This window comes from Neovison vison, chromosome 3 (assembly GCF_020171115.1).
Source record: "Neovison vison isolate M4711 chromosome 3, ASM_NN_V1, whole genome shotgun sequence".
Taxonomy (NCBI): Eukaryota; Metazoa; Chordata; class Mammalia; order Carnivora; family Mustelidae; genus Neogale; species Neogale vison.
The window spans coordinates 28,623,882-28,644,181 of NC_058093.1; the positions used below are offsets into that span (position 1 = coordinate 28,623,882).

Sequence of the window (20,300 nt, forward strand, 5' to 3'; positions counted from 1 at the left end):
AAATCACTTTTTTTTTTTTAACAAGAGATTTTATTTATTTATTTATTTAACAGAAAGAAAGAGATCACAGGTAGGCAGAGAGGCAGGCAGAGAGAGAGGAGTAAGCAGGCTCCCTGCTGAGCAGAGAGCTCGATGTAGGGGCTCGATCCCAGGACCCTGGGATCATGACCTGAACCGAAGGCAGAGGCTTTAACCCACTGAGCCACCCAGGCGCCCCATGAATTAGCTTTTAGATCATCTTTGTTCTCCATAGTTTGAGTCTGGCTTAGCAGAGAGTAGGGGCCACATTTTTTAGTCTTTGCTCGAATAGGTTGATGGGAGCCCTATAGGGGAGTTAACCGCAGAGTGATCAAAAACTTTTGGTGAGATAGCAGAATTCAGTAATTTTTCATTCAGCTCATAGAAGGGGAAAATAGAAGAGGCACATAAATTCCCAAATGGGGAATTGGATGCATTCAGGAGTAAAAACTCCGAAATCCTTAATGAGAAAAGAGGATTGGAAAATACAGTTGTCAGGAGTTCTTTATTGATTGGTGACATTCTAGAAACTTCCTTGGGAAAAGAAGAGAAGAAAATTTTTCCTAACAATTTTAAGAATAACTTTCAAAACCCATCTGAGTAAATTGAATATATTTTAGTGTTCTGTGCTATCCAGTCAGTAACCCTGAGGACTTATCTAGCTGGTTTGTTCTAGGATTCTGGACATTACAGCATTGATACTCATGGGGTTCTCCTTGTAGTGCTGACCAGTTCCTGATTCTGGGAGTTAGCATAATTCCACAACTTCTCCCAGCTGTGACTTCAAAGTCTGGTGTTTTCTCACTCCACCTAAAAGAAAAACTAATTCATCAATCACTGTCTGTGATATAAGACACTGTGCTCTAAGCTTTAATAACATAACTTCATTTGATTTCTGAATGTGCCTATGTGACAGCAGTTCCCATTTACAGTTGAGAAAACAAGGGCTTTTGGGAGCTGTGGAGAGAGTAGACGTAATGCACTAAGCACTGTGCGGATACCCTTCACTGGTGACTTCTAACCTTACGATGGGTCACACACAGAACATGGTATTTGTGTGGTACATTTGAGTGAATGGTCTAGCCTAGAGATCCTGCTATTGGGCTGCCCTGAGGTCTGTGAGGATCATTATCTCAGCCTGTCTGTAACTTAGTCACAAGACACTGGTTGGGAAACTGTCCTGTACACATGTCATCTCAATTAGTCTTCACAACAGCATTTTAATTTTCATTTTCTAGAAAAGGAACCTGAGGCTCAGCAGTATCTGAGCAACATTGAGTGTGGTTTATAGCCAGTAAGTGACAGGACTTAAGCTGAATAGTCAACTCCGAAGAACTTGATTTTATTGTGCTTAAACTCATTCCCAGCATCTGAAACTTCAGCAGATGGTAAAATAACAACAACAAAAACTTAATCCATTTATCTTTTGGTTTTGTTAAAATGGTACACTTTCCCCCAGACCAGTCTTATTCCCCTCTAGCTCCAAGGTTTTAAAGAGCAAAAGTTAAGTAACAAACACCTGGTCTTGGAATTGACACATCCTGTTTGGTGTATTTCACTCTTGATCTGGTCTCTTTGTTGGGCACAGAGTTTGTAACTCCTACCTGATCTCCAGAAGACTCCTTTGGCCTAATGCGTTCCTCTACAGCCTGTCTTCTCTATAACCTACTGTGCAGCCATAAAACGTAAACTAAAATATTAATGGTGGTGATTTGACAAATATTCCCAAGTCAGGCAGCAAACCTTTTAGTATAGCTCTTTCTAAGCAACTTCTCCCAATGGGGATTTGTCCTTAAGGAACTTGACAACCTAGAGAAATTCAGAATTTCAGTTAAAATGTGTATAGATTGCGAGGGCTGGGGCTGGGTATCTCAGTTGGTTAAGTATCCAGCTCTTGATCTCCACTCAGTTGTGACCTCATAGTCATGCATTTAGGCTCTGCATTGGACTTCACACTCGGCATGGAGCCAACTTTTAAAAATTTTTTTCTTTCGATGTTTACAGCTTAGAACCCTAAGGCTTTTTTATTTATACCTAATTTTTCTCCATCGTTGATGGAGTAGGAGAATGAAGAGCTCACTCCTTCCTTGGCTGAGTTAAAGCCTAAGGATTAAAAAAAAAAAAAAAAACCCAAAACCTACTAAGTGACACCATGTGGACTTTCACAAGCCTCCACCCTGATGTTTCGGCATAGCCATCCTTCCCAGGGGAAACAGACTTCGGTGCTTCCTGCCATTGTGCAGCCTCTTCATGGTTCGTGCAAGTGAGCCTTAGATGAATGTTTGTTCTGCTTCTTGCTTTGCTCTTGCTTTTTAGAGGTTGAGGAATTGTGGTTGGCCATTCATTGTCTTTGTCTCCTGGCTGTAGTTTCAGATGAAAGGTCAGAAGCAATGGAAGGTTTCATGTCGCTCTTTTCATTATATTCTGAACTCACTGATTCTCTATAAACCCATTCAGTGCTTTGATTCTTAGAGTCTCCCGGACTGATTTTCCTAAACCACGCACGGATGGCTGTGCAGGAGTAGAGTGGAATCTGTATGTGACTTGTATCCGTTGATTTTTCAGCAGGGCTGGCACTTCATAAAAACCAGTTTCCTGGAAGAGTAACTGTGTATCATCTGCAGCACTTTTTAACATGCATACACTACCCTGTGTATTCCATTATTTCCCAGCAACCCAAGAGGGCGGCTCAGTTGTGGTTCCCTTTATAGGTAAGGGAGCGGAGGTAGTATAAAAAAGATGTACTTGATGGTGAGGTCTTGAGCAAATTAGGCAAGGATAAATGTGGAAATGTGTGTGTCTTGTTTGTTGGTCCATAAAACAAAGTGGAATCATTGGAGTCCTAGGTCATTAGAGATAAAACTGTGGAGTCTTATTTTGTTTCCTACCATTGGGCTTTGAGGAGAAGTGGGGAAATCCCATAACGTTGCTTTCATGGGAGGTTAATTGACCATTATTGTTTATAGCTAGGATGTATGTCATGCCTTCTAGGTAATAACTCAGCAGCATTTATCATCAAGTGGAAGTTTCTGTACCAGGCTGAGCTGGGCACTGCACAGAAAGTATCAGGCCATCGGTGTTGCCTTCCAGGATGAGTAGTTTGTATCTGTTCTCTTGCTTTATCTTTAGCAGTTCAGTGAGGTTGTATTCTCCAATTTTATAGATGAATTAAGACGTGAGAAATTCAGGCGTGCAGGTGTTAATTGGTCTGAAAACATGGTCCTGATGAAAAGCTAAAGCTGGAACCTTGGTGTCTTGACTGTCCCCAGCGATTTTGCAGTGTTATTTTGTGCTCCGCTTTCTATGTAAGTGCAGTGCAGGAATTTCAAAACAAAACTAGGGTAGAACCAGTCCGAGAGGGCTTCATGAAGGAGAGTGGTGAGAACTTTGGTGACGTTAAGGGAGAGGGAAAGACATGTAGGAAGACTTACAGATTGTCTTTGAAATGGTATAGAACTTCCTGTTTTATTTTATTACCTGGAATTATCCCTTCTTTAGTGGATTAAAACCATTCTGCATTCTGTTTAGCAGAATGTACTACCTCCACATCCGTCACTACTGTCCTGTGGGAGAGACATTGATCAAAAGATGGCATTTTATAGTTCACATATGCAGACATACATATCATAGTCTTAAGGAATTCTGAACTAAGCACCAGCTATAGCAGAGATTTGACAGCAGCTAGAAAACAAAAACTGTCTGTCCTGCCGCTTTTCTGTGTCCTCTTAAGGGAGCCCAAAGGTTCAGGTACATGAGAAAATGAGTTGCCGTCTCAGGTCAGCAGTAAGCATAAGACTGGTCCAGAATGCTCCCATCCGGAACAGAGCTCAGGAGTCTGCAAGTCCCCTTGGGGGCAAGCAGCAGTACAGCTATCTTTATTGAAGGACTGTTCTTTTGTTTTGCAGTAACAAGCCAGAAGCAGTAGAAGTAACATTTGCAGGTAAGTGTCCTTACTTCATCCCTGTTAAGGCACAATATAAAAATAGAAAACTCATTCCTAAAATACGTTTGGAGATTTGGAGTACTGTCCCTTGATTGTCAAGTCTTCTCAAGGTCTTTGTTTTAGATGATCATTTTGTGGATTTATGGAGCTATGTGAAGTTACTTGCTGATATCTTAAAAGTTGGGACTTAATGTTGTGGTATAAACTTCAGTTTAACTTGGAAATATTAAATTACTGCCTTCAAGTAGCCTTCATCTCAATTTGCCTAGCACTAGCGTAGTGGAGAAACATGGATAATACTAGAGGCCTGTTCAACAAGTCAGAGAGAGGTTACTGTTTTCTAGTCCCTATAAAAAATTAGCTGTTGATACTACTCACTTGCTTTGTGGACTTTAAGGAGTTAAACAATCACCCTCTGTAAAGTAAGGGTACCTGACTAGATTTTGGAAAACTTTTTGCAGCTCTGAAGTGCTGTGATTGGAGACCAGGCACCATCCTTGTCCCCTCCCACTAACCAGCAATGCCACTAACCAAGTGATGGCACTCAGCACCTGGTTTCAGGAACTACCCAGGGTTAAATCCTCTCTGTACTGCAGGAAGATAGAAGCCAAAGAGAGGGGGGCCTGGATATAAATTAGAAGAAACTTAAGAAATAACCAAATGCAATGTGGGGGCCTTGTTTGGATCTAATTCAAATAACATGACAGTATTTTAAAACTTTTTGAGGCAGAATATTTGAACACTAGACTGGATATTTGACATTAAGAAGCTATTCTTAAATGTTAAGTCATGGCAGTGGTATTGTAGCTGTGTTGGTTGTTTTTTTGGGTTTTTTTGTTGTTGTTTTTTTAATTCTTCCTTATCATCTGGAGATGCATTCTGAAATATTTATGGATGAAATGATGTGATGTCTCAGATTTACTTTAGAATAAATCATTGGGGGGGGACATCTAAATGAAAGATTGGCCATATGTTGATAATTGTTGAAGTCACATGGAGCAGGCTAGGAGTCCATTCTATATTCTATTATAGCTTCTTTAAAATATATCACGACAAAGGCTTTTTAAAAATATATATATATATTTTTTCAGCACCAAGCTGTAACAAAGGTAAGAATAGCTTTGTAATTTTAGAAGAGAACAAAGAGATCAGTACTTGACAGTTCTGTCCCAGTGTTTTTGCTGACTTTCTGCATGGATTTAAATATACACCTGCTTCCAAGGAGGACCTCCTTGTGGCCTGTAACAAGGTAGGCAGTCACCTTGAGATCTTATTTCCCATTCCCAAGTTAAGCAGTTTTATTTACGTTCCCTCATAGATTTCGATGGAGTCCTCTATCATATTTCAAATCCTAATGGAGATAAAACAAAAGTGATGGTCAGTATTTCTTTGAAATTCTACAAGGAACTTCAGGCACATGGTGCTGATGAGGTATGTTCCACATCATTTTCCTTGGGTCTCTTGTTTCCTCTTCACCTTACTGGCAGCTTCCCACTCCTAGAAGGTCTGTGGCATTGGCCACTCTGGACGGCTTGCTCACCTAACCAGGGACTCTCGACCCATATTACAGAGAAGGGTGTTTTTCAGAAAAAGCTTTGATTCTTTGCTTGTTGTTTATTACTCTAGAAAAATAAAGATGTTCCCTAACCAATGAAACCCAAAACAACTTTAGTTCCCAAAATATGCACCAAACAATACATTCTTAGACGAGTAAAAAAAAATAGCTGTCACAGGGCACCTGGGGGGTTTAGTTGGTTAAGCATCCACCTCTTGATCTCAGCTCAGGTCTTGATCTCAGGGTCATGAGTTCAAGCCCTACATTGGGCTCCACGTTGTGTAGCCTACTTTAAAAATAGCTATCTTGGGCGCCTGGGTGGCTCAGTTGATAAAGCAACTGCCTTCGGCCCAGGTCATGATTCCAGGATCCTAGGATTGAGCCTGCTTCTCCCTCTGCTGCCACTCCCCTTGCTTGTGCTCTCTCTTTCTCTTTCAAATAAATAAATAAAATCTTTAAAAAAAAAAAAAAATAGCTGTCTCAAGACTGAGATGGGTTCCATTCTATTTCTGTAATATTGTGAAGTAGGTATATAGCTCTGGCCTTTAAAGTTTATGGTCTTAATTTCTCATTCTGGAAATTTAGGTACAAATCTACCCTTTAAATTTTTTGATTTAAACTTCCTTAGAGCTGGCTGCTTCAAGTTTCTCTTCTTCCTTATAACTACCATAGGGGAGATAAGAAAGGTTGTCCATGCATTTTGAAATTCTTGGTGGCCATGCCTTGTTCACTAGCTTCTTTCTATAGCTTAAGTAGCAGGTTTGGTTCCTGTTGAACTGTATTTGCTCTGGGGAGAGCCATTTATGGAAGAAAGAAAATGCTGTTACACCAGTGTGCATACGTTGTGGTTGGGTCTCAAAGCAGGAAGTATGACTCAGTTCCTGAATCAGTTTTCAGATATCTTTTAGTTTTAACAAGCTAGGTTCTCCTTAATCTGGTGAATGAAGATATGGTCATTTCTATTTTCTTTCTGATTAAGAGCTTTTGAAATAGTTAAAATTTATGCAATGAAAAGGCTATTTGAGAAAAAAGATCAAAATCTATCTCAGTAATATTTTGGTACAGTAATATTTTGGTATAAAAACTAAAATTGATATTAAACAACTGTGATCCCAAGGCCAAAAGCAGTCATTTCTTTTAGTTATTCCTATGCAGTTGATCTGTCCCAGAAATTCAGGGGAAGAGCCAAAACCTTTTCTGAATTGCCTATTCAAGGGAAGAGGAAATGTTTAGATAATTTGTATTCGGGGTGATTTTACCTGAAAGAAAAGCTTCAGGAGGAAGACCCAGTCTCATAAAACATAAGGATCATTCTAGAAATGTAGCCAACTCCTCTCTACCAGATTAAAACCAAAAGGGAACAAGTGACTATTATAAAGTGGCCCCACTTTTGATTTACCATAAAATGACAACCTGAAAAGAATTGTTAAAGCTTTGAACAGACAACTCAAAATTGTGTAATCGTTCTCTGCAAATAGTCCTCTCTTTTTAAGATGCAGGCCCAATGATAGTAATCTTTGGAAGGGAAAGAAAGCGTTAGAGATAGATTTCTTAAATCTCCTTTCCAGTCTGTGCCTTCTGCACTCTGGAACTCCCCAACACAGTGCTATTCTGGTAGCTCCCACAGGGTCAGAGAACCAACTCCATCCGCCCACGTGGGTGGAGCAAGTAACACTCAGAGCTTTGGAGCGGAGTGCCCTGTACATGGCTCTCTGGGTTGGTTAAACAGTGACCAGCCTGCGATAACCAGAGGAAACTTGCTGCTTTGCCCAGGCCCTTTTTCAAGGCAGAAAGCCTCTGCTGCTAGGGCGGGAAGGTCTGATGGTGAGGACCGATGGGCTCCACCCATCTCCTGGTGTCTGATTGGAAGAGGGGGCACTCGGTGGAAAATGAATCATGGTTAAAAGTGCAGGTGAAATCAACAGGGAAGCATTGGCTGGTTTTGCCAAGTGGAAGGAGCAGAGGAGTGAAACGGTGTTAAGTTTGGCTCTTAGATCTCAGAATATTAAGCTTGAAGTTAAACTAAATCTTCAGAGCTATATTTTTTTCTTCCACAATCTAATTTCCCCTTCCTCCAAGTACCCACAGTCCACCCGGTGCAGTACTGTAGCTCAGAGACCACATGCTAGTTCACGTTCTGCTGGGATGTGCCCATTATTCTTCCCGCCGCCTCAGAACTTTAGAAGTGGTATGTAGGACACCTGAAGGTGAGATCGCTCTGTGCCACCAACAAACTCTGTGACCTTAACCTCTCCCTTCAGTTCCTCTTCTATAAAAGAGACAACCCTACAGCGGCTTTATGGTCACCAGATGGGAACTGTGTGTGACATTACTTGTTGTTTGCCTGTATATGAACCAGTGTGCCCACACAGTCAGAACTGAGGCCTGTTCTCTTTCCATCGTTTGATATATAGATAGATAGAGAATTTCTTCCAGCTGTAGGAAAGTGGTGACATAAATGTGTGGAATATTAAAGAGTATTTAAGAACAGGAAGCAAAGAACTTCACTGTGTGATAATTTTTTCAAATAGGCCATACGTGCTTTGCTGCTGCATTTTTTTTTTTTTTTTAATACCTAGAGGGTGCATTGAAAGTAAGATTAGAAGAAAACCTCAGAGGGGCGCCTGGGTGGCTCAGTGGGTTAAGCCGCTGCCTTCGGTTCAGGTCATGATCTCAGGGTCCTGGGATCGAGTCCCGCATTGGGCTCTCTGCTCAGTAGGGAGCCTGCTTCCCTCTCTCTCTCTCTGCTTGCCTCTCCATCTACTTGTGATTTCTCTCTGTCAAATAAATAAGTAAAATCTTTTAAAAAAAGAAAAAAGAAAACCTCAGAATTCACTTGGCTCTGTTTACTGCCAATCCCCATACGCAGGCATGAGTGGGCTCGGCCTGCTCTCATGGGGCTCCCCTCTAGGCTGCCTGCACTTGCGCTGCTTTTCTCTGGCTGATGGAATCCTGTAAAACCTGCATGTGTAACTCCAATTAAAACAAAAGTTCGTGCTTTTGTTCACTTTTAATTTGGTAACTTGTCATTGATGAAGTATCTTTTTTTTTTGGTATCCTAGAAAATCACAGAGGATCGTGAGTATGTTTGTGGTGAGGTAGTGTTGAGAAATTGACTAAGTATCTACCAACAAAGCTCGGTAGCCTGTTGTACTGCTGTCACATATATTGGCCTCTGTTTTCCCTTCTTGTGGAATAGCAACGACACCTTCCCTCCCTAAATGTGTTTTCAGTGAGGGTTAAGAGTAAACCATGTCTGTTTTGCCTCTTAAACATATAAATACTACTAAATACCAAAAACGTGACTAAGTTCTGACGGCTCTAATGTTTACGTTTTTCTATCCTCAGATAGCTGCTTTTTTACTGCTTACCATAGCCTGTATAACATTTAAATCTGAACTGGTCCTTCCAGAAGGTTTTTGTTTCTCAAACTGTCAGCCTAGGAGCAGTTTGTACCAGGTGAAGCAGTCACTCTGACAGAGAAACTGGAAGGTGTATAAAGGGCTCTTGTTTTATCATTTACTCCCCAAAGCTGGAGAGGAGCCAGTAGCAAGTATTTCAGGGTATAGGCAGGCATTTAGAGAGTACAGCCTTCTGTGGACCCACCAATATAAATAAATGGCTATGTGGTTCAGTGATCTCTTGTCTTTTGTCATAAAACCGATGAGCTAAATAATTTTAAGGCTTTCAAGATAAGCAGGCTTACTGGAATCTGTTCCCAGCAATTCTGCCTTTATCTCTTTACTCACCTGGGTTACTGGTTCGGCCTGTACTTGGTTGATAACTAACATAATCTACTCTCACTTGGGTTTGGCATCCTTTTGCATTCTTGAAAACAAAAGTGATTGTGTGTGATACATGGTCAGGAGGAGAATGGAGAACGTAAAACAGGTGTGACCAACTCCTAAAAGTTAAAAGAGGAGCCTGGATTGAAAAACAGATCCTAGATTAACCTTCTGGATTTTTTTTTTTTTTTAACAAGGTTTTGGTTTTTCTGTTTTGTTTCTAAGATTTTATTTATTTATTTGAAAGCGAGAGAAAGAGCATGAGTAGGAGGGATAGGGAGAAACAGGACCCCCCCCCCAGCTGAACAGGGAGCCTGGTGAGGGGCTCGATCCTAGGACCCTGAGATCGTGAACTGAGCTGAAGGCAGGTGCTTAACCAGCTGAGCCACCCAAGTGCCGCTAACCTTTGGATTTAATCTTCACTCCATGAGTGTCTGGCTTGGTAGCTCAGATGTATCTGCTTCCCCTTGTGTATCCAGTGTCCCATCCACCAAATGAAAAATTCTGATTTAGAAGGAGCTTGGCAAATATAGTGCTTTAAAAATAATGACATTATCATGACATTTGGATTAACATTTGTTTTTGTATTTTCTAGTTATTAAAGAGGGTGTACGGGAGCTTCTTGGTAAATCCCGAATCAGGTATGTAGTAATGCAACTAACTGTGGGGTGACATGGATAGAGACCTGTCCTGTTCGTACTCTGCTTTTTTTAACCAAAGCATTTCATTTAAATACTGTGCATTCTACAAATATTTCTGCCTGAGCCCAGTTCGCACTTCAACTCTCTCTGTAAAAATAGCTTGTAAGGGACTTTGCTTTGTCCAGTAATGGTACACAGTGTGGTTTGCAAAACTGATGTGGGTCATTTTTAGTGTTTATGTGGTGGAGCCAAGTGACTTAGAACCAGTGGGCCCCTTTTGTTTGCTCATGGTGATTAAATGCCTTTGAGACTGAGCAAACATTGGTTTTTACCCCAGCCCCTAATAACACCATTTTCTGTACTCTGCACTTTTGGAGAAGGAAACATAACTGTTCTCACATTTTCAAGAAACAGAAATTTCAGTCCCTCCTTTTAATCTATTCTTTTTAATAAAGAATAAATAGCCTCTTCACAGCCAGAGGAACTGAAAAGCACCGTGGCCTTCCTTGATTACAACAGCTATGTTCCTGCTGTTTTACAGGAAATTTAAAGCAGAAAAACTGAACAGTATTTTCATCCTCATGAATAAGTGCTGGGCTCAGATTCTGCATTTAGCTGGGCCCCCTGATGAGGACCAAGTAGTTAAGTTCTTTTGAACATATTACTCACATTTTGTTCCTGTGGTACTTCGATTAGCAAATTGTTCTAAGGAGAGTTCATCTGTCTATTCACAGCTGTTATTTTCACTAGCTTATTTCCTTCCCCAGCCTTTGTGTGGTTTTTGTTTGCTTATTTATTTTCATTTTTATAATGTGACATGCCTCACCAGTCCCAATAAAAGACCCTCCCCGGTCAGTCCCAATAGAAGACCTTCCCCAGTCTTCTGTATGCTGTGGAAACAAAATACCAAATACAGAATGATATCTTTGGGATGTAACTTGTTACTAGGGATACTGTGGGTGGGAGCATTGACTACAGTCCATAAGGAATACTGGAATGTTTTCATCCCCAAATAGATGGTAGAAATATATCAAGAAACAAAAACAAACAAACAAACAAAATAACACTGTAGGCTTTAAGGGGATTCAAGGAATTTTAGAGCGAGAAGAAGAAAGAAAGGAAGAAGCAGAACTAGACTAGAAAAAATCGTGTTGGAACTCATGGGCATGCTTGACATAGCTTAGATCCTACAGTCTCCCAGAACCACTGGAGTATAACACAGAACTAATGTTTCTGTCCCTGAGCCTTTTCTTCTGCTTCCTGCTAAAAGCACAGGCCATTGCGAGATTGCAGACCTTGTGTTCATACAAGTGCAAAGTATAAATACATGTGAAAGTGATGTGTCTCCTCTTTTTCTATGGGTTTATATAGGCAAGTTTGGGAGTCTTACCAGGCTCTACTAGATTTTTCCTTTTAATCTGTCCTCAGTATGTTCCTTTTCATCATATGAAAGCCTTACTTAAAGTCTGACTTGAGCTGTAGTTTTGTTTTATTTGGCTTCTTAAAACGAACAAAGCTCAACTTCATACATTTTCATTTTCTATCTAATTTTCAATCCTGTAGTCTGCTTCTCTGGTTTTCAGGTACCCAAAATGGAGTGATGATTGATATTACTTAATATTAGAGTGCCAGAAATATGCTCAGCACAATCTAGAACAGAGATTTAGATAGCCCGTGTTCTCAGTGAAGCTCGATCCAACAAAAAACATACCTCCAGAATGCACTTGGGGAAAAAAATTAAATAGTGACAAAGTATAAATGTTCAGATACTCCATACGGTTCTGGTAAAATTATTCCCAGCAGTTACCTAGAATATGAAATGACCCTTAGTGTTGTACAGATACTCTTTCAAAGCCAACTTTTTGCCTTGTATTAATTAATTGCCTTGTATTAATTGTTTGATTAGCTAATTAGTTTCCCCAGCCATGTTTGCTGGAACTCCTACTTGACATGCTGTAAAGAGGGAGAATAGTAGGCAGCGGTCAGCAGACTTGGCTTTGGGTCCCATTTATTGATGACCTACTGTGTTCTAGGTACTTTGCGCTCTAAATATTTCCAAGGGCCTCCCTGGTCTAGCCACCCTTTTTTTTTTTTTTTTTTTAAAGCCACCCTTTTTATTGTTACTTTATTTTTATTTTTATTTTTTTAAAGGTTTTCTTTATTTATTTGAGAGAGAAAACAAGAGATAGCATGAGAGGGGAGAAGGTCAGAGGGAGAATCAGACTCCCCATGGAGCTGGGAGCCTGACAAGGGACTCAATCCTGGGACTCTGAGCCCAAGGCAGTCACTTACCCAGCTGAGCCACCCAAGCACCCTAGCCCCCCTTTTTAAATAGATGTAGGAATTATAGAGGTTAGGTAGTTTGTCCAAGGTCATGAAGTGGCAAGACCCAGGATTTGGACCCAGTTCTGTTCAGTTCCAAATAGAGTTGCCTGTACCTCTGTATCATGCTGCATTTAGCATGGCACTCTGCTCCTTTGAACTTGTTTTCCCTTTAAAATGAGAACAACTGTATCTGGCCTGCCTACTTCAAAGAATTCTTACAGAGATCAAATGAAGTAAAATATTTTAAAACACTGTGAAATTTTGGGGGGTGCCTGGGTGGCTCAGTTATTAAGCGTCTGCCTTCGGCTCAGGCCATGATCCCGGGGTTCTGGGATTGAGCCCCACATCAGGCTCCCTGCTCAGTGGGGAGCCTGATTATCCCTCCCCCACTCCCCCTGCTTGTGTTCACTTTCTCTCTGTGTCTCTCTCTGTCAAATAAATAAAACTAAAAAAAAAAAAAAACTGAAATTTTGATAGTATGTAGATATGAAAGCTTTGGGGGCAGTATATACATACACACACACACATTTGAATTTGTCCATACTTCACCACAAAAGGTTTGTGATGATATGTAAAGGGTTTTTTGTTTTGTTTTGTTTTTTGTTTTAATTAAAAAGCTACCCAGGGGGGTGCCTGGGTGGCTCAGCAGGTTGGGCCTCTGCCTTTGGCTTGGGTCATGACCCTGAGATCATGCAAGATCAAGTCCCACATCCCCATATCAGACTCTCCTCAGCGGGGAGCCTGCTTCCCCCTCTCTCTCTCAGCCTGCCTCTCTGCCTACTTGTGACCTCTCTCTCTGTCAAATAAATAAAATATTTTAAAAAATAAAATAAAATATCTTATTAAAGAAAAATAAAGCTACCCAGCTGCTGACTTTGTGTTAGCACTTGGCAGTTAAACCATCAGAGAAAAATACGTAACTCCTATTATTATAGCTTGATAGCATACACAGGTGCCCCCTTCATTCCTGTGTCTGGAACACTAAATTTCTACTCAAAGTTCTGAATTATGGCTGCTGCTTATTCCTTATTTGTAATCAGTCATCTTTGATATTGATTCAAATTTTTGCATAGCATTTGTTAATTAGATGTGTATATTTACGGTGGTTATACAAGAATTAAAGTTTTATCTTAACCTTGAGAGTGGACAGCAATCTACCTGGGTTAAAAGTACGGACACTGAAACAAGATAAAATGTCATTAGAACCTGCAGAGTTTTTTGGTTTCGTTTTAAATATAACCACTTGTGGGTTTTTTTCCCCTCTCTAGGATACAATGTCTCTTTGCTATATGACCTTGAAAATCTGCCGGCATCCAAGGATTCCATTGTGCATCAGGCTGGCATGTTGAAACGAAATTGTTTTGCCTCTGTCTTTGAGAAATATTTCCAATTCCAAGAAGAGGGCAAGGAAGGCGAGAACAGGGCAGTTATCCATTATAGGGATGATGAGACCATGTGAGTATAGAACCTGGTCCCAAAGCTGGGGCAAGGCTTACATGCCGTCACTGAAAGATACACATTATGTCAGACCTTAAGCTCTACTGTGTGAATCCCCCTAACATGTCTTTCTCATAAAGTCCTTTAAGCCAGGTTTTAGATGACAGGGGAAAAAAGGGGGCCGTTTTCTGCTCTTCTCCACAGATACCAGTAGTTGGCAAAAGATGAAAGTGCTTTCCTTTAAGACACCACTATTGAAGGTCCCCTTTAGTCATATAGCCTGAGTGACAGGGAGAGGGGACCGTGTGTTCTGTGTGTTTGCAACTCTTGGATCATCTACATAGTAGGACTCTCCTAGTATATAAAGAAAGAAATGTTTTAAAGTGAAGATTCTGGAGTAACCCCAGATTCCATGTCCCACCACACAGACACGTCAGTACCAGCTCCTCAGGGTGATGGTCCTCTCCTGCCTCTCTGGGCGGGCATGTGTTATGCTGACTCTGTTGGTCGGACATACTGAGTCTCCCTTGGCACACCTTGTTTTATGAACTAAGTGATTTAGGACTTACCGCCTCCTTCACTTGGAAATCAAGTTCTTGACAAAATCTCTTGCTGATTCTTCTTATCTCATGGGTTTTGTTCCCCTCAGGTACGTTGAATCTAAAAAGGACCGAGTCACGGTAGTCTTCAGCACAGTGTTTAAGGATGACGACGATGTGGTCATTGGAAAAGTGTTTATGCAGGTATGCAGCGGATGTCTTGTGGTGGGGCGGAGGTAGCATGGTGGCGTGCTGGTTTACACCTGGGCACCGAAGCACACCGTGAGCATAGGAGAGAGAACGGGCCGCTCAGAGGGCGCCGACGCTTGTCAGAGATTTCATCAGATAGCCTCCACAGAACTCACTGCGTGTCATTTTTCCTTAGTGCCTTTTGCCTTTTTAGCACTGGACTGGAGAGTGAATTGAGGATTAAACATACTAACGGTATGTCTGAGTTTTAAGCACCCTTGCTGCCATAGGGTCTTCATTTTAAAGCTTAGTCATGTTTCCTACCCTCTTGTGTTTCCTGCAGTTTCTGGCAAGGTCCATTCTTGGCTTGGTTTAGTTCTTCTCAGAACTGAGTCTCTAGATTCCTGAGCAGCAGGTAGTGTATCAGTAGGGCAGAGTCGGGGGGCAGACAGGGAGGCAGATTGGCCAGGGTTTGTCCAAGGTCACCGCAGAGCGCCTCCCTCAGAAGGAGCTCACCTGCCAAGGAGAGGAGTGGGGCTGAGTGGGACATTTGGTAATTGGATTTCTGGTACAGTTGGACTCTAGTCTGATACAATACCCCACTGTGGCTTTGTCATGCTGTCTGCTAACCAGCTGCTCGTTCTGAGATGGGAGAGCTCATCGGTGAAGTGGTATATTCAGGCTGATTTCTTCCAGGATGGCTCAGCATTCAGTAGCTAGTACGGCGGTTAGATTGTCAAACACCTTTTGTACATTCATTCTGTTCCTTGGCAGGGTGAGGAGATTTAAGAATTCTGAGACAGACTCTTTTTTGCGCCATGGAGTTGAAAGATGGTTGTGCTTAATGCAGTGAGGATATTTTATGGGTATCCTCTCTAAGCAGCCAGGGACATACTCAAAAGTAAGAGCCTCGATTTCATCCATCTCTGGTGGCTTTTTATGTTTAGTTTAATTAATCAGAAACTCTAATTTTGCAGTCACTATGCAGAAAAAATTGGAATATTGACACTTTTCAGCATTTGAGAGCACTAAACTTTGACAGAGAGAGAGAGAGAGAGAGAGTGTGTGTGTGTGTGTGTGTGTGTGTGTGTGTGTGTGTGTACGTACACACAGATGTATAGACCTATATCTTGGGTCCTAAATGTAAGCCTCCAGACAGGCATTTCATCTGTTTTTAGGCAGAATTGACAAGGGAATTAAATGCAGTAGCTTAGAAATTGGGCTGAATCCAGACTGACAAACTAATTTTAAAAGCTATGAAGTATATATTTAGATTTGGCTGGTTTTTTACCAGTCTTGTTCCATTTTATTCCCAGCGACATCTTAACTTATTTTTGTGCTTTAAACAGACCTTATCTTGGAGAGCTTACAGGAGATTTGTTCCTTAGGAGAATTTTGTGTGTTTCTTTGCCTGTGAATTTAAACTCCTCCCTCAAAGTACATGTGATAGGACACTGGTCTCAAAGGGAAGAGGGAGTCTCTGCATTTTTGCACTGCCAGTATCTCTAGTTAGTGACTGGACTGGCACCAGGCAGCCCCATCTGGTGTCCAGGAATGTGGAAAGCCTGTGCTTGGGAAGCCATCTGCCTTTCTTCCATCTCCACAGAGTCAGAGGCTGGGACAGTTTATTTGAAATGACCTTAGAAACCTGGGCTTATTTTGCTGGATTTTGCTCCAAAATAAATTATCTGAGAATTTTCCTGGACATTGTTACTTTAAATTCCCACAACAGCAGATGCCTAGCGCAGAATGCTGTGACTCTGGGATGCTGTTTGAAGTTCTTCCTGATAACTGACCTGCTTGCTGTGGGCCTTTGTGGGTCTCCCCCCTACCGGTGTGGACCTTCAACCTGGTTCAGAACATGATTGCTGCTTTTGTCCGTCAGCAGGCCAACTCTGACCGTTGCTGTCCTGCCTTTAAGAAGAAGACAGGAGCTTCCATTCCCCACTTATATGGATATTCTAGTGTTTGCCTTTGGTGCACTATCTTCATTGGCATGCAAGCTGAGCACTAGAGAAAGTCTGGTAAATATCATGTCACTGCTCATTCTGTGGCAAGCACCAAGAACAGTACAGTTTTGGAGATTAGCGTATGGTGAACTAGAATATTTTTCATATTTTTAGATCTTAACGTCTGCCCCCATAACCAAGAAAAGTTATACATAGTCCACTGGTTTCTGTATGTTGGGGGACAAGACACAAGCAGTCTGCCTTCTAGGCAGGTGTGAAGGTAGGATGTTGAGGACCCTGTCTACCTGGATGCCTGTGTGGTCATAGCTGCAGGATATTTTCCTGAATTGGGAGCACGGAGTCAAAGGAACTCTAGTAGATATTGCCAGACCCTCCACGGAAGTTGTGCCCTTTTGCCTCCCACCTTCAATGCATGAGAGTGCTCGATTTCCAGAGTATGTTGACAGACATTCAGATTTCTGCCAGTCTGATGGATTAAAAATGATATTTATATACTCTTGGGAATGAGGTCCAAAATCTTTTCTTATGTTGAAGGCTATTTATTTTTCTTCCCTTTGAGATGTCTCTATCCTTACCTATTTTTCTGTTGGGTTACTGATCTTCTCTATTTCTTTATATACTAGAGAGAATAGCCTTTTACCTATGTAGGAGTTGCAGATATTTTTTCCAGTTTGTCATTAGAGTTTGTGGGGGGGTTTTCCCCTCAACGCAGAAGTTTATTTTCACAAAGTTCAGTCCGTCCCTTCTGTGGCTCCTAGATTTTGAGTCATGGTTAGAAACGCCTTCCCTACTCCAGGATTTTAAAGAAATGTACCTGTGTCATTTCTTAGTATTTTTATAGTTTCATATTTTACACCTAATCTTTTGATTACCTGTTTGGAGTTTTCTCCTGGTATATGGTTTGAAAGATGGATCCATCATTTTTTTCTGAATGGCTACCCCCTCGTCTCAGTAGTCATTGTTTCAAGGCCTGTGTTTATACTACCAATTGAAGATGCTACCTTTATCATATACTCCGTTTTTGTATATATTTGGATATATGCTGTATTTGCTGTCATAAATTGTGCTTTGGTGGAAGAGAGAAATAGTATTGTGGTACTCAGAAGACATCCTAGTTGGAGGAAAAAGAAAGAGGCATCATTGCTGACAGATACAGGACAAAGACCCTAACAAGAAAGGAGAGCTATTTGTGTGGGTTGGTTGATAGTTTCTGAAGTATTATTTAAGAGAACGCAGCAAGAAGAAACAAAGACGGGAGCGAGCCCCAAATCAGAAGTGCATTGTTAACCAGATATAACGTGTGGTTTTCTGCACACAGAACCCAAGGAATCCGTGCTAATAAGTCACCATGGGTTTACACGCACCCCATCTGGGTTTGAATGCCAACAGGTACCAGTGATTTGGAGTCTTCAAGAAACTTAATAAACACAAGAAAATGCTGGCAGTTATTATCTGTTCTATTTTCTCCCTATCCCCCAGGGGAGGGGCGCTAAAGAGTGAAAAAAGAAGTGAGAAAACCTCCCAACCCTTTGCAGAATGAAAAGTAATGTTTTCTAGAGATGGGTAATCTCAGAAGCTTTGCTTTAGGAATTTCCATTTTAAATGATCTTGACTCCTTCTCTGCCTCTCCAAATATTTTTCATTTGAGGAACAAAATTTAAGAGGGAGCTAATAACCTAATCTGGCTGTGGTAGTTTATCTTCCACCAAGCTCTAGAAGCCAGGCAGTGCCGGCTCAGGAGGCAGCACAGGGGAACAGGCAAGATCCCAGACTGGGCATTAGAATTCCTCAGATGTTACCCTTCTTTTGCTGCTAATTTGTTGAGGGCTTGCTGCCCTGTGCACTTTCTTCCTGCCTACAGATGGAAGCATAGTCCCTGTCCCTTCCTTTACAATGCAACAGCACTAAGTCAGCGAGGGTAGAAAGCGCTTGCTTTCATTCAGCAAGCTGTGTGCTAGCCGGCCTCTTTGAAAGAGAAGAAATGGATACAGAGTAATAAAGGAGGATCCTTGGCATGTAGAGCTTACAACCTGGTAGGGAAGCCAGACTGTTAGTGAATAATAAAGTGCCATAGTAGAGACTTAGAGACGAGACAGCAGCCAGCTGCCCGAGTATGCTGGAGATGGCAGGATAGAGGAGGTCATAGCTGAGCAGCAGCAGAAGAGCATCACAGACCAAACAGCCGTGGAAGCTGGTTTTCGGTCCTCCTGACGCTCCGAGGCTTTACCTAGCCCTCGGTTCCATCCTTCTGCTATCATTCAGTGAATTTGGATCACCCTGTTCTGCCGGCCTTGCTGGAAAGTCTAGTTCTGTTTTTGCACATCTGGGTTGAGACAGGGATGCCTTGTATGACTTTGGTATGTACACGGGAATGTATGTGTTAGAAAAGCCTGTGGTTTGAAGATTAAAACATGCGAGGAATGACCTGGTTTTTACATCCTCATTTTCCTCTCCTTTGAAGAGGGTGGGGACGTTGTCTTAGGGATGATTTGCTCTTAGGCAGAGTGGTGGTGATTGAATTCATCCAAGACCAGAATTAACGGTCAGGCTTTAACTTCTCATGTTACATAGCCTCCTTCTCTCAGGGATGAACCCTAAAACAGCTCTGCTTCTTTAACTCCATTGTCTTCTGCCCCCAAGAAGGGCTTAAATTTAGTCTGAAGTTCCATTTGGTGGATTCTAAACAGTAATGGTCTAAGATACCTCTGCAAAACAGGACTTAGGTAAAGGTCCAGAGCCCTGAAAAAGCCTGGTTTCAAGAAAGAGGAAGAAGCAGAGATGGGGCGGAAGGGGCAGTAAGGGGGTGGGTGAGAAATGGGCCAGCTCCTAACGGGCTTTCAGGCAAAGAGGAAAAGAGTTAAGATTTTATCTTGAGTCTTAAGCAAGCTAGAGCCTGGGTTCCATAGCACCCTGAGATTTTCAAGATTTCCTGATAAATACAGCCTCTCCACATGAAATCAAAAGAACCAAATCAGCAGTAGTCCTTAATCTAAATGTAAGCTGGTTCTCTCATGCTTTGCAGTTTGTTGTCTGTTTAGTCTCAGATGGACTTTTATTGCCTCTTTAATTGCCTCTGTCCTTGCAAAGCAAGAGAAAGGAAACGGGATTAAGAGCGCTCTCATCAGGGGCGCCTGGGTGGCTCAGGCAGTTGAGTGTCTGCCTTCAGCAGCATCTGGCTCCCTGCTTGGTGGGGAGTCTCCTTTTCCCTGTCCTTCTGCTCCTCCCCACTTTCTCTCTTTCTCTCCTTCCCCCTCCCTCCCTCCCTCCCTCCCTCCCTTCCTCTTTCTGTCTCAAGTAAATAAATAAAATCTTAAAATTTTAAAAAAAAAAAATGCTCTCATCACATTTTGAAGACCAGCTTTGTTAAGGACTCTGTGGTCTCTGCTTTTTGAGTCCAGATCGTGTGGGTAGCGGGTGGCACTGTCCTACATCGTGCCAGGTGTTTCTTAGCCGTCTGCCGCTCTGGAGTGCTACAGAGGGCACACCCCATGGGGCCAGCCTTGTAGTGGAAGCTGCTGTTCTCCTTACGTCAGATTCTCTTCTGCTTGCTTTGTTCAGGAGTTCAAAGAAGGCCGCAGAGCCAGCCACACAGCCCCGCAGGTCCTCTTCAGCCACAGGGAACCGCCTTTGGAGCTGAAGGACACCGATGCTGCCGTGGGCGACAACATTGGCTACATTACCTTCGGTGAGCGGCGTGGGGGGTGCCTTCCCGCTGCAGGAGGCCTGAACAGGGACAGGGCTTTGTTAAAATGTGGAAGGGGCAAAAGCAGGCATACCAGATCATTCTGTGCCAGTGCGTTAACTGTGGGAAGGAGTGCCATAGTCCTCTTTTTTATTCCCCCTGTTTTTCTTAAATGCTGGGAGAAAAAAAATCTAGCCCCTGGTGTCAGGTGTTAAG

The 20,300-nt window shown here is 42.1% G+C and overlaps 1 protein-coding gene across 1 annotated transcript in view; it reads left to right on the top strand.

The window, feature by feature from the left end:
- Positions 1 to 20,300, top strand: part of ARPC2 (actin related protein 2/3 complex subunit 2) — a 29,427-nt gene that overhangs the window by 4,237 nt on the left and 4,890 nt on the right. The window contains exons 3-8 of the mRNA XM_044241583.1: positions 3,924 to 3,958; positions 5,280 to 5,392; positions 9,897 to 9,942; positions 13,536 to 13,722; positions 14,354 to 14,447; positions 19,961 to 20,087. Coding sequence (XP_044097518.1) covers positions 3,924 to 3,958; positions 5,280 to 5,392; positions 9,897 to 9,942; positions 13,536 to 13,722; positions 14,354 to 14,447; positions 19,961 to 20,087 — 602 coding nt within the window. The remainder of the gene's footprint in view (positions 1 to 3,923; positions 3,959 to 5,279; positions 5,393 to 9,896; positions 9,943 to 13,535; positions 13,723 to 14,353; positions 14,448 to 19,960; positions 20,088 to 20,300) is intronic.